Source organism: Colias eurytheme, chromosome 1, assembly GCF_061535395.1.
Source record: "Colias eurytheme isolate Ceu_HAF_F1 chromosome 1, ilColEury1 Martin Lab GWU primary, whole genome shotgun sequence".
Taxonomy (NCBI): domain Eukaryota; kingdom Metazoa; phylum Arthropoda; class Insecta; order Lepidoptera; family Pieridae; genus Colias; species Colias eurytheme.
In genome coordinates, this window is record NC_142980.1 from 5,965,526 (window position 1) to 5,979,837 (window position 14,312).

Genomic DNA, 14,312 nt, shown 5'->3' on the forward strand with positions numbered 1-14,312 from the left:
GGTTTAATTGTTATTAAATAAACAAAAATAATAATTAATAAATATTTATTAAAAAAAAATTATGAGGCGTGCACTTTTGGATTTTCCAAATTATTTTAATTATATGATACAGAAAATTCCAATGGGAGTGCCCATTGGAATGTCTTGTATCTACGTGGGCAAAGTTAGTAATATATTATTTCACTATTATATTAATTAAAGAATTAGAATATGATTAGATATAAAATATAATTTACCTAGTATGTACAATCGTTCACCCTCTACTAAACTAATAGCTTCATCAGTTTCAGCAACATACGAGTAAACTGCGAATACGATGTCACCAGAGCGTACATTAACTGGAGTTTCTGAAAATTAAGGTAGTTGTTTAAAAAGGTCAACAAATTTTATGCAAATTGTTTAAATATTACAATACAAACACTTTTATAACGTCATAATTGTGAAATACTAAATAAAGTATTTTAGAGCAAATATAATTATAATATATTTAACTGTTAACCCAACAACCGCAAGCCAGACAATGCCTGAGATTGCGCTGCGAACATAACTAGCTACTATTTAGTACATACCTGGGAATTCTTGTTCTCTTGCTATACTCATCGTTACATCTGCTTCTGTAAATTTAAAAGTGTATTGAAATATGTATTAAGGACCGAATCAAATATTAAGACGGCATTATTTTTAGTCTATAATTGAAATATATTTACCACCCTGCTAAACCAAACCAAAAAATATTAATTAATGCAAAACTAGAGTACAATATATTATATTTAAAATCGACGATGAATGGTCCTTATTCATAACTCGCCACTATGTGTGGATAAAAATATTTTTTTTTATCAAATGTAGAAAGTTTTAATTATTTTTCAAATCAATCAAATATTTTAGAAAATATAAAATAATATAAAATAATGTTTGTAATTAAAAGGGAATATTATAGTATATACCTTGTATAGTTAAAGGCTTCTTAGGCTTTCGCTTTGCTGATATGGTAATTTCCTCTTCTTCAAATGTTGGTGCTTTGATAACCCTTTTCGGTTTGAGTGCCACGTTTAATTCTTCTACCTCGTTTACTTCGTACGGTGTCTTCTTTTGTTTTCGTTTAAGAACCATTTCTACATTTCCTTCTGATTCATCTTCACTTATGATAACTTCTTCCACTTGTTCAGTATCTTCAATATATTTTTCTACTTGAATTGAAACTTCATCCGCTGCTTCGGTTTTACTAACCTTTTTCTTAGGCTTAAGTTTAATTTTACTAGAAAGGGTCAAATCTTCTTGATTACGTTGTTCTATTTGTTGCTTTATATCAAAGGCAATTTCTTCTTGATTATCTATGACATATTCATGTTTTTTATCCAAAGTTATATTTACATCTTCCATAATTTCTGAAGTTTCAATAGGTTTTTTTGGCTTAGACAAAGTTACAGACATATCATCTTCATGTGTTTTCTGCATGACTTTTGATTTTTTCATAGATAAAACCACATTTGCAGATTCCTTATCCACATCACTTTCAGTATCAGAAATAATAATTTCTTCTACCGATTGATCATCTTCATAGAATTTAATGGAAGTTTCATTAGCTTCTTCTCCAAAAGTGGGTTGCTTTTGTGGTTTTAATTTCACTTTACTAGACATGGATATCTCTTCCTCTGCATAAGAATTCAATTGAATATTAAATTCCTGTTCAACATCTTCCAAAGTTTTGGTACTTTTCGGTCTAAAGACAACTATTTCTGGTTCTGTTATTTCGGGCAGTGTTACAGATGATTTTCGAGTAGGTTTTAATTTCTTTTTTATAACAACTTCATCTTCTATTTCTTCCACTTTTTTCAAACTAGGTTTGCGAGGAAGTATAGTGAATTGTTCTGGTTCTTCATCCTTTTCGTCACTTGTTGTGTTCTCTTTGATTGATTTATCATCCTCTGGAAGCTGAATTTTTGATTCTATTATATCTTCGTGTGTAAACATCGGCTTTTCTAATTCAATTTTTTCAACTTCTGGGAGTACAACTTGTTTTATAGGTTTTTTCTTTATTTTTGCAGCTTCTTTGACATTTCTTGATAATATGCCGCTCTGTCTTATACTATCTATTATAGTAACAGACGGTTTTACTATCTCTGGTGGCCAATCGTTGATGAACTTTATTCGGCTTTTTAATTGTAATTTAGGAATTTTAGCACTGGCACGGTCTTGTTTCTCTTGTGTTATAGTTTTCTTTAGTTTAATTTTCGTAAATTGAGGTCCTTCAGTATTTTCTGCATGCTGCGGCTTATCTATTTGCAACACTTTTTGTTCTATTGTAATGGGCACCAATTTCTTTTTCTTTTTGCTATCCGGAATTTCATTTGTTACTGTTTCTTCTTTTAACGGTTCTTTCAGTTGCTGGTTCGGTAAAACTTCGACTGTATCAGTACTATCTTTAGCTCTATCAAATTCTATTTTTTCAAGCTGCTCTAATTCAGTCTTTTCTAGGTCTGGAAGTAATTCTTCTTTTATTATTTTCTTTTTAATCTTTTTAGCCTCTTTTATATTTCGTGATAAGTCTCCACACTGCTTTATGCTTCCTATATTAGTAAATATAGGTTTTATTGGATTTGGAGGCCAATCCGTGACTAATTTTATTCTGCTTTTTAATTGAAACTTAGGTAAAGCTACTGTCTTTGGTTCTTCCCTGGGTTTTTGTGTAGGCTTTTTAAGCTTCAGTTTAGCAAATTGAGGCCCTTCTAGCTCTTCAGGTTTTTGAGGGGAACTCATCTCTAGTGATACATGCTCGATTTTCTGGGGTTTTAATTTTTTCTTTGTTTTATCCGTTACTTCAAGGGTTACAGTCTTTTGAGGAAGTGAGGGCTTTTCATCTTCTTCTGGTTTAATTTCTTCAGGCGTTTCAATTTTCTTGAAGACATCTGTAATAAAAAAAAAGTAAATATGGAATGCCCATAAACATCATTAACGCAGTAGTTAAATTTTATATCTAAAATACAATGTTTTAGAAAACTGAGTTTAATTTAATTTTTGATCCGTTGAGAATGAAAATAATAATAATAAAACATATTTTTTAATAATCAAAATTATAACAAAAATGTTAATTGTTCACAAAAAAGCTTTGAAGTACAGAGGCTAGACTATAAATTACTATGGATGGATAATTGCACAAGGTTAGCTTCGACAAATATCAAAAATACATTATATTTGATTTTATTAAATCATATATTAAAATTAACATAATAGACTTACAATGCTGATAATAAGAAAATATTAATTAAGTATGAATATCTTTAAATATAATTTTGACAAACGTTTAATTTAGATCGATAACACTGTGTTTAGGATTTAGGGTGCACTCACACACATCAGTCACCGTCACGGCACGTCACCGGACAGGATTTAAAAAAAATATGTATCAATAGTTCTAGTATGACTCTGTTCCCACACGACAGTCGCCGGCACGAAATCTATCAGTGACGTCACCGGTCAGGCACGTCAAATAATCTTTCCATACATGTATCATACTTTTATCCCCACTCACCCGGTGCCGTCACGTCTCAGTTCAGTCAGCGTCGTGCTACCGTCAATAATTGCTACATGTTCTCTAGCGTGACACACGTCTAATCACTGACTAACCTGATGTATGTGTTCAATGATTCAGTCAAACCGGCGACGTGACTGACGGACAACATGACGGTGACTGGTGTTTGTGGATACGTACACAAACCGTCACCGATCAGTCATCGGTGACTTGACGGTGACTGATGTGTGTGAGTGCACCCTTAAAGTACATACTTCAAGATTTTTTCTTACATTTAGTAGTTAATGAATAATCTTAAAATTATTACGATACCTAATTTTTGAAGTGAAACTTTTTTATCGGGGTTGGACAAAAATTTAGTGTAACATTTTTGCGTTACGCCGTACGCGTGACATTTTTGCGTTACTTCGTACGCGTGACATTTTTGCGTTACGTCATACTCGTGACATTTTTAAGGTCATAAAGCAGTTTCACTTCTTACGTGTGTACTCTAGTACACGGCACACGCATACATTTTTTATTTCACAGTGAATCTAGTGCAGCAGAATGTCAGTTTTGTATCATCCGAAATTACATTATAATAAATCTATTTCGACTACAGGAACCTTGTGAACCACATATTCTAATTTAATAAATCATCCGGCGTAAAAAGAAACAAACATTGACGTTTGCCTTGTTTGAATTGTATCAACTGTATTAACTTATGAAGTTATTATAGCTGGGCTGGTGAAAACAACATATAAAATCTTTTCACGTTTAACTTACCTTCAACGTTGTTGATTTCTATTCTGATGGTACCTGGAAATGTATAACTAACCGCCTCCGCTACACAGACAGTGAACTTAATTTCTGAAATTTCATGCACTTCTTAAACCTACCATACATTGAAACGTTTTGGTTTTAACTTAGCACTCCAACCTCCATTAGCGATTTCTTTATCTCAAATATTTCTGGTGTGGCGTCCAGTGAGATCACATACACCGGTTCGTATGAATGAAAACGCAGTTACAAGCATTCGTCACTGCTATCATATTTGTAGTTTCTGGCAATTGTTGTTTTTGTTTTCTTGGAAAGTTTTTAACTAATATTTTAATAATATCCTTACCTGCCTGCGTGTCCATTTCTTTAGTAGCATTGTCTTCAGAAAATTCAATGATTTCTTTAGGTTCATCAGAAGTAAATATGTTTACGGTGATTTCAAAAACCTCACTATCTTTGTAATTAGGTCCACCTAATGTATTTATAAATGTGTATTCTTCAACAGTCTCCATTTAAGTATGCGTAATTTCAACCGTTTCAAGTGTGTGTGGGGTAGTCTGTACTGGTTTATGTAACTGTTCGAGAGGTGTAATGTTTTCGTCTGTGATGTCTGTTATTTGTGTAGTGTCTGGTGTGTGTATTGTCTTAGTTTTCTTTGTATGTTTCTTAACTGTTTTCACTGTGACCTTACCTTCAGGTGTGTCAATTTCTTCGATGGTAGTCTCTTCGGGAACGTCTGGAACTTCCTCTGGTTCATCGGTGGTAGAAGTGATTTCATGTACCTCTTGCACCTCGCCATCTTTACCCTTGACTCGAAGCTTCTTTGTTGTAACTTTTCTCACATCACCCGTATCCGTTTTGGTTTCTGTTATTTCAAACGTTTCAGGCTCATCTTCCAACGGAGTGGCTTGTTCGGGTTTGTGTGGTTGATCGAGTGGTGTACTGCTGTTGTCTGTGATGTCTGTTATTTGTGAAGTGTCTGGTGCGTGTACTGTTTTAGTTTTCTTTGTACGTTTCTTAACAGTTTTCACTGTTGCCTTACCTTCAGGGGTGTCAATTTCTTCGATGGTAGTCTCTTCGGGAACGTCTGGAACTTCTTCTGGTTCATCGGTCAACGAAGTGATATCAGTGATTTCATTTATCTCTTGCACCTCACCATCTTTACCCTTGACTCGACGCTTCTTAGTTGTAACTTTTCTCACACCACCCGTATCCGTTTTGGTTTCTATTATTTCAAACGTTTCAGGCTCATCTTCCAACGGAGTGGCTTGTTCAGGTTTGAGTGGTTGATCGAGTGGTGTACTGCTGTCGTCTGTGATGTCTATTATTTGTGTAGTGTCTGGTGTGTGTACTGTTTTAGTTTTATTTGTACGTTTCTTAACTGTTTTCACTGTGACCTTACCTTCAGGTGTGTCAATTTCTTCGATGGTAGTCTCTTCGGGAACGTCTGGAACTTCCTCTGGTTCATCGGTCAATGTAGTGATTACAGTGATTTCATGTATCTCTTGCACTTCACCATCGTTACCCTTGACTCGACGCTTCTTAGTTGTAACTTTTCTCACACCACCCGTATCCGTTTTGGTTTCTGTTATTTCAAACGTTTCAGGCTCATCTTCCAACGGAGTGGCTTGTTCAGGTTTGTGTGGTTGATCGAGTGGTGTACTGCTGTCGTCTGTGATGTCTGTTATTTGTGTAGTGTCTGGTGTGTGTACTGTTTTAGTTTTCTTTGTACGTTTCTCAACTGTTTTCACTGTTACCTTACCTTCAGGTGTGTCAATTTCTTCGATGGTAGTCTCTTCGGGAACGTCTGGAACTTCCTCTGGTTTATCGGTCAACGAAGTGATTTCAGTGATTTCATGTATCTCTTGCACCTCACCATCTTTACCCTTGACTCGACGCTTTTTAGTTGTAACTTTTCTCACATCACCCGTATCCGTTTTGGTTTCTGTTATTTCAAACGTTTCAGGCTCATCTTCCAACGGAGTGGCTTGTTCGAGTTTGTGGGGTTGATCGAGTGGTGAACTGCTGTCGTCTGTGATGTCTGTTATTTGTGAAGTGTCTGGTGCGTGTACTGTTTTGGTTTTCTTTGTACGTTTCTTAACTGTTTTCACTGTTACCTTACCTTCAGGTGTGTCAATTTCTTCGATGGTTGTCTCTTCGGGACCTTCTGGAACTTCCTCTGGTTCATCGGTCGTGGAAGTGATATCAGTGATTTCATTTATCTCTTGCACTTCTCCATCTTTACCCTTGACTCTACGCTTCTTAGTTTTTACTTTTCTGACTTGACCGGTTTCCGTTTTGGTTTCTGTAACTTCAACCGTTTCAGGCTCATCTTCCAACGGAGTGGCCTGTTCAGGTTCAAGTGGTTGATCGAGTGGTGTAATACTTTCGTCTGTGATGTCAGTTACTTGTGTAGTGTCAGGTGTGTGTACTGTTTTAGTTTTCTTTGTTCGTTTCTTAACTGTTTTCACTGTGACCTTACCTTCAGGTGTGTCAATTTCTTCGATGGTAGTCTCTTCGGGAACGTCTGGAACTTCCTCTGGTTCATCGGTGGTAGAAGTGATTTCATGTACCTCTTGCACCTCGCCATCTTTACCCTTGACTCGAAGCTTCTTTGTTGTAACTTTTCTCACATCACCCGTATCCGTTTTGGTTTCTGTTATTTCAAACGTTTCAGGCTCATCTTCCAACGGAGTAGCTTGTTCGGGTTTGTGTGGTTGATCGAGTGGTGTACTGCTGTCGTCTGTGATGTCTGTTATTTGTGAAGTGTCTGGTGCGTGTACTGTTTTAGTTTTCTTTGTACGTTTCTTAACAGTTTTCACTGTTGCCTTACCTTCAGGGGTGTCAATTTCTTCGATGGTAGTCTCTTCGGGAACGTCTGGAACTTCTTCTGGTTCATCGGTCAACGAAGTGATATCAGTGATTTCATTTATCTCTTGCACCTCACCATCTTTACCCTTGACTCGACGCTTCTTAGTTGTAACTTTTCTCACACCACCCGTATCCGTTTTGGTTTCTATTATTTCAAACGTTTCAAACTCATCTTCCAACGGAGTGGCTTGTTCAGGTTTGAGTGGTTGATCGAGTGGTGTACTGCTGTCGTCTGTGATGTCTATTATTTGTGTAGTGTCTGGTGTGTGTACTGTTTTAGTTTTATTTGTACGTTTCTTAACTATTTTCACTGTGACCTTACCTTCAGGTGTGTCAATTTCTTCGATGGTAGTCTCTTCGGGAACGTCTGGAACTGCCTCTGGTTCATCGGTCAATGTAGTGATTACAGTGATTTCATGTATCTCTTGCACCTCACCATCGTTACCCTTGACTCGACGCTTCTTAGTTGTAACTTTTCTCACACCACCCGTATCCGTTTTGGTTTCTGTTATTTCAAACGTTTCAGGCTCATCTTCCAACGGAGTGGCTTGTTCAGGTTTGTGTGGTTGATCGAGTGGTGTACTGCTGTCGTCTGTGATGTCTGTTATTTGTGTAGTGTCTGGTGTGTGTACTGTTTTAGTTTTCTTTGTTCGTTTCTCAACTGTTTTCACTGTTACCTTACCTTCAGGTGTGTCAATTTCTTCGATGGTAGTCTCTTCGGGAACGTCTGGAACTTCCTCTGGTTCATCGGTCAACGAAGTGATTTCAGTGATTTCATGTATCTCTTGCACCTCACCATCTTTACCCTTGACTCGACGCTTTTTAGTTGTAACTTTTCTCACATCACCCGTATCCGTTTTGGTTTCTGTTATTTCAAACGTTTCAGGCTCATCTTCCAACGGAGTGGCTTGTTCAAGTTTGTGGGGTTGATCGAGTGGTGTACTGCTGTCGTCTGTGATGTCTGTTATTTGTGAAGTGTCTGGTGCGTGTACTGTTTTGGTTTTCTTTGTACGTTTCTTAACTGTTTTCACTGTTACCTTACCTTCAGGTTTTTCAATTTCTTCGATGGTTGTCTCTTCGGGACCTTCTGGAACTTCCTCTGGTTCATCGGTCGTGGAAGTGATATCAGTGATTTCATTTATCTCTTGCACTTCTCCATCTTCACCCTTGACTCTACGCTTCTTAGTTTTTACTTTTCTGACTTGACCGGTTTCCGTTTTTGTTTCTGTAACTTCAACCGTTTCAGGCTCATCTTCCAACGGAGTGGCCTGTTCAGGTTCAAGTGGTTGATCAAGTGGTGTAATACTTTCGTCTGTGATGTCAGTTACTTGTGTAGTGTCGGGTGTGTGTACTGTTTTAGTTTTCTTTGTTCGTTTCTTAACTGTTTTCACTGTGACCTTACCTTCAGGTGTGTCAATTTCTTCGATGGTAGTCTCTTCGGGAACTTCTGGAACTTCCTCTGGTTCATCGGTCGTGGAAGTGATTTCAGTGATTTCATGTATCTCTTGCACTTCTCCATCTTTACCCTTGACTCTACGCTTCTTTGTTTTAACTTTTTTGACTTCACCGGTTTCCGTTTTTGTTTCCGTAACTTCAACGGTTTCAGGCTCATCTTCCAACGGAATGGCCTGTTCAGGTTCAAGTGGTTGATCGAGTGGTGTAATGCTTTCGTCTGTGATGTCTGTTACTTGTGTAGTGTCTGGTGTGTGTACTGTTTTAGTTTTCTTTGTTCGTTTCTTAACTGTTTTCACTGTGACCTTACCTTCAGGTGTGTTAATCTCTTCGATGGTAGTCTCTTCGGGACCTTCTGGAACTTCTTCTGGTTCATCGGTCGTCGAAGTGATTTCAGTGATTTCATGTACCTCTTGCACCACACCGTCTTTGCCCATGAATCGCCGCTTCTTAGTTCGAACTTTTCTGACTTTACCGGTTTCCGTTTTTGTTTCCGTAACTTCAACCATTTCAGGCTCATCTTCCAACGGAGTGGCCTGTTCCGGTTCAAATGGTTGATCGAGTGGTGTAATGCTTTCGTCTGTGATGTCTGTTACTTTTGTAGTGTCTGGTGTGTGTACTGTTTTAGTTTTCATTGTTCGTTTCTTAACTGTTTTCACTGTGACCTTACCTTCAGGTGTGTCAATCTCTTCGATGGTAGTCTCTTCGGGAATTTCTGGAACTTCCTCAGGTTCATCGGTCGTCGAAGTGATTTCAGTGATTTCATATACCTCTTGCACCAAACCGTCTTTGCCCTTGACTCGCCGCTTCTTAGTTTTAACTTTTCTGATTTGACCGGTTTCCGTTTTTGTTTCTGTAACTTCAACCGTTTCAGGCTCATCTTCCAACGGAATGGCCTGTTCAGGTTCAAGTGGTTGATCGAGTGGTGTAATGCTTTCGTCTGTGATGTCTGTTACTTGTGTAGTGTCTGGTGTGTGAACTGTTTTAGTTTTCTTTGTTCGTTTCTTAACTGTTTTCACTGTGACCTTACCTTCAGGTGTGTTAATCTCTTCGATGGTAGTCTCTTCGGGACCTTCTGGAACTTCTTCTGGTTCATCGGTCGTCGGAGTGATTTCAGTGATTTCATGTACCTCTTGCACCACACCGTCTTTGCCCATGAATCGCCGCTTCTTAGTTCGAACTTTTCTGACTTTACCGGTTTCCGTTTTTGTTTCCGTAACTTCAACCATTTCAGGCTCATCTTCCAACGGAGTGGCCTGTTCCGGTTCAAATGGTTGATCGAGTGGTGTAATGCTTTCGTCTGTGATGTCTGTTACTTGTGTAGTGTCTGGTGTGTGAACTGTTTTAGTTTTCTTTGTACGTTTCTTAACTGTTTTCACTGTTACCTTACCTTCAGGTGTGTCAATTTCTTCGATGGTTGTCTCTTCGGGACCTTCTGGAACTTCCTCTGGTTCATCGGTGGTGGAAGTGATATCAGTGATTTCATTTATCTCTTGCACTTCTCCATCTTTACCCTTGACTCTACGCTTCTTTGTTTTAACTTTTTTGACTTCACCGGTTTCCGTTTTTGTTTCCGTAACTTCAACCGTTTCAGGCTCATCTTCCAACGGAATGGCCTGTTCAGGTTCAAGTGGTTGATCGAGTGGTGTAATGCTTTCGTCTGTGATGTCTGTTACTTGTGTAGTGTCTGGTGTGTGAACTGTTTTAGTTTTCTTTGTTCGTTTCTTAACTGTTTTCACTGTGACCTTACCTTCAGGTGTGTCAATCTCTTCGATGGTAGTCTCTTCGGGACCTTCTGGAACTTCCTCTGGTTCATCGGTCGTCGAAGTGATTTCAGTGATTTCATGTACCTCTTGCACCACACCGTCTTTGCCCATGAATCGACGCTTCTTAGTTCGAACTTTTCTGACTTTACCTGTTTCCGTTTTTGTTTCCGTAACTTCAACCGTTTCAGGCTTATCTTCCAACGGAGTGGCCTGTTCCGGTTCAAATGGTTGATCGAGTGGTGTAATGCTTTCGTCTGTGATGTCTGTTACTTGTGTAGTGTCTGGTGTGTGTACTGTTTTAGTTTTCATTGTTCGTTTCTTAACTGTTTTCACTGTGACCTTACCTTCAGGTGTCTCAATCTCTTCGATGGTAGTCTCTTCGGGACCTTCTGGAACTTCCTCTGGTTCATCGGTCGTGGAAGTGATTTTAGTGATTTCATGTATATCTTGCACTTCTCCATCTTTACCCTTGACTCTACGCTTCTTTGTTTTAACTTTTTTGACTTCACCGGTTTCTGTTTTTGTTTCCGTAACTTCAACCGTTTCAGGCTCATCTTCCAACGGAATGGCCTGTTCAGGTTCAAGTGGTTGATCGAGTGGTGTAATGCTTTCGTCTGTGATGTCTGTTACTTGTGTAGTGTCTGGTGTGTGTACTGTTTTAGTTTTCTTTGTTCGTTTCTTAACTGTTTTCACTGTGACCTTACCTTCAGGTGTGTCAATCTCTTCGATGGTAGTCTCTTCGGGAATTTCTGGAACTTCCTCAGGTTCATCGGTCGTCGAAGTGATTTCAGTGATTTCATGAACCTCTTGCACCACACCGTCTTTGCCCTTGACTCGCCGCTTCTTAGTTTTATCTTTTCTGACTTGACCGGTTTCCGTTTTTGTTTCTGTAACTTCAACCGTTTCAGGCTCATCTTCCAACGGAATGGCCTGTTCAGGTTCAAGTGGTTGATCGAGTGGTGTAATGCTTTCGTCTGTGATGTCTGTTACTTGTGTAGTGTCTGGTGTGTGTACTGTTTTAGTTTTCTTTGTTCGTTTCTTAACTGTTTTCACTGTGACCTTACCTTCAGGTGTGTCAATCTCTTCGATGGTAGTCTCTTCGGGAATTTCTGGAACTTCCTCAGGTTCATCGGTCGTCGAAGTGATTTCAGTGATTTCATGCATCTCTTGCACCAAACCGTCTTTGCCCTTGACTCGCCGCTTCTTAGTTTTAACTTTTCTGACTTCACCGGTTTCCGTTTTTGTTTCTGTAACTTCAACCGTTTCAGGCTCATCTTCCAACGGAATGGCCTGTTCAGGTTCAAGTGGTTGATCGAGTGGTGTACTGCTGTCGTCTGTGATGTCTGTTATTTGTGTAGTGTCTGGTGTGTGTACTGTTTTAGTTTTCTTTGTACGTTTCTCAACTGTTTTCACTGTTACCTTACCTTCAGGTGTGTCAATTTCTTCGATGGTAGTCTCTTCGGGAACGTCTGGAACTTCCTCTGGTTTATCGGTCAACGAAGTGATTTCAGTGATTTCATGTATCTCTTGCACCTCACCATCTTTACCCTTGACTCGACGCTTTTTAGTTGTAACTTTTCTCACATCACCCGTATCCGTTTTGGTTTCCGTAACTTCAACCGTTTCAGGCCCATCTTCCAACGGAGTGGCCTGTGTCGGTTCAAGTAGTTGATCGAGTGGTGTAATGCTTTCGTCTTTAATGTCTGTTATTTGTGTAGTATCTGGTGTGTGAACTGTTTTAGTTTTCTTTGTTCGTTTCTTAACTGTTTTCACTGTGACCTTACCTTCAGGTGTGTCAATCTCTTCGATGGTAGTCTCTTCGGGAACTTCTGGAACTTCCTCAGGTTCATCGGTCGTCGAAGTGATTTCAGTGATTTCATGTACCTCTTGCACCACACCGTCTTTGCCCTTGACTCGCCGCTTCTTAGTTTTAACTTTTCTGACTTGACCGGTTTCCGTTTTTGTTTCTGTAACTTCAACCGTTTCAGGCTCATCTTCCAACGGAATGGCCTGTGCAGGTTCAAGAGGTTGATCGAGTGGTGTAATGCTTTCGTATGTGATGTCTGTTACTTGTGTAGTGTCTGGTGTGTGTACTGTTTTAGTTTTCTTTGTTCGTTTCTTAACTGTTTTCACTGTGACCTTACCTTCAGGTGTGTCAATCTCTTCGATGGTAGTCTCTTCGGGACCTTCTGGAACTTCCTCTGGTTCATCGGTCGTCGAAGTGATTTCAGTGATTTCATGTACCTCTTGCACCACACCGTCTTTGCCCATGACTCGCCGCTTCTTAGTTTTTACTTTTCTGACTTCACCGGTTTCCGTTTTTGTTTCCGTAACTTCAACCGTTTCAGGCTCATCTTCCAACGGAATGGCCTGTTCAGGTTCAAGTGGTTGATCGAGTGGTGTATTGCTTTCGTCTGTGATGTCTGTTACTTTTGTAGTATCTGGTGTGTGTACTGTTTTAGTTTTCTTTGTTCGTTTCTTAACTGTTTTCACTGTGACCTTACCTTCAGGTGTGTCAATCTCTTCGATGGTAGTCTCTTCGGGACCTTCTGGAACTTCCTCTGGTTCATCGGTCGTCGAAGTGATTTCAGTGATTTCATGTACCTCTTGCACCACACCGTCTTTGCCCTTGACTCGCCGCTTCTTAGTTTTAACTTTTCTGACTTCACCGGTTTCCGTTTTTGTTTCCGTAACTTCAACCGTTTCAGGCTCATCTTCCAACGGAATGGCCTGTTCAGGTTCAAGTGGTTGATCGAGTGGTGTAATGCTTTCGTCTGTGATCTCGGTTATTTGTGTAGTGTCTGGTGTGTGTACTGTTTTAGTTTTCTTTGTTAGTTTCTTAACTGTTTTCACTGTGACCTTACCTTCAGGTGTTTCAATCTCTTCGATGGTAGTCTCTTCGGGACCTTCTGGAACTTCCTCTGGTTCATCGGTCGTCAAAGTAATATCAGTGATTTCATGTACCTCTTGCACCACACCGTCTTTGCCCTTGACTCGCCGCTTCTTAGTTTTAACTTTTCTGAGTTCACCGGTTTCCGTTTTTGTTTCCGTAACTTCAACCGTTTCAGGCTCATCTTCCAACGGAATTGCCTGTTCAGGTTCAAGTGGTTGATCGAGTGGTGTAATGCTTTCGTCTGTGATCTCAGTTATTTGAATAGTGTCTGGTGTGTGAACTGTTTTAGTTTTCTTTGTTCGTTTCTTAACTGTTTTCACTGTGACCTTACCTTCAGGTGTGTCAATCTCTTCGATGGTAGTCTCTTCGGAACCTTCTGGAACTTCCTCTGGTTCATCAGTCGTCGAAGTGATTTCAGTGATTTCATGTACCTCTTGCACCACACCCTCTTTGCCCTTGACTCGCCGCTTCTTAGTTTTAACTTTTCTGACTTCACCAGTTTCCGTTTTTGTTTCTGTAACTTCAACCGTTTCAGGCTCATCTTCCAACGGAATGGCCTTTTCAGGTTCAAGTGGTTGATCGAGTGGTGTAATGCTTTCGTCTGTGATCTCAGTTATTTGAGTAGTGTCTGGTGTGTGAACTGTTTTAGTTTTCTTTGTTCGTTTCTTAACTGTTTTCACTGTGACCTTACCTTCAGGTGTGTCAATCTCTTCGATGGTAGTCTCTTCGGGACCTTCTGGAACTTCCTCTGGTTCATCGGTCGTCGAAGTGATTTCAGTGATTTCATGTACCTCTTGCACCACACCGTCTTTGCCCTTGACTCGCCGCTTCTTAGTTTTAACTTTTCTGACTTCACCGGTTTCCGTTTTTGTTTCCGTAACTTCAACCGTTTCAGGCTCATCTTCCAACGGAATGGCCTGTTCAGGTTCAAGTGGTTGATCGAGTGGTGTAATGCTTTCGTCTGTGATCTCGGTTATTTGTGTAGTGTCTGGTGTGTGTACTGTTTTAGTTTTCTTTGTTAGTTTCTTAACTGTTTTCA

At 39.4% G+C, this 14,312-nt stretch overlaps 1 protein-coding gene across 1 annotated transcript in view; it reads right to left on the reverse strand.

Annotated features, from left to right (window-relative positions):
* The window catches only part of LOC149911015 (uncharacterized), a 73,167-nt gene that overhangs the window by 9,691 nt on the left and 49,164 nt on the right, over positions 1 to 14,312 (reverse strand). The window contains exons 32-46 of the mRNA XM_090120002.1: positions 13,965 to 14,234; positions 13,605 to 13,874; positions 11,445 to 13,514; positions 9,645 to 11,354; positions 8,925 to 9,554; positions 8,565 to 8,834; positions 8,205 to 8,474; positions 7,485 to 8,114; positions 7,125 to 7,394; positions 6,774 to 7,034; positions 6,054 to 6,683; positions 5,334 to 5,972; positions 948 to 2,909; positions 570 to 614; positions 237 to 347 (exon numbers count right to left, since the gene is read on the reverse strand). Of these exons, the coding sequence (XP_089976128.1) occupies positions 237 to 347; positions 570 to 614; positions 948 to 2,909; positions 5,334 to 5,972; positions 6,054 to 6,683; positions 6,774 to 7,034; positions 7,125 to 7,394; positions 7,485 to 8,114; positions 8,205 to 8,474; positions 8,565 to 8,834; positions 8,925 to 9,554; positions 9,645 to 11,354; positions 11,445 to 13,514; positions 13,605 to 13,874; positions 13,965 to 14,234 (10,038 nt within the window). The remainder of the gene's footprint in view (positions 1 to 236; positions 348 to 569; positions 615 to 947; positions 2,910 to 5,333; positions 5,973 to 6,053; positions 6,684 to 6,773; positions 7,035 to 7,124; positions 7,395 to 7,484; positions 8,115 to 8,204; positions 8,475 to 8,564; positions 8,835 to 8,924; positions 9,555 to 9,644; positions 11,355 to 11,444; positions 13,515 to 13,604; positions 13,875 to 13,964; positions 14,235 to 14,312) is intronic.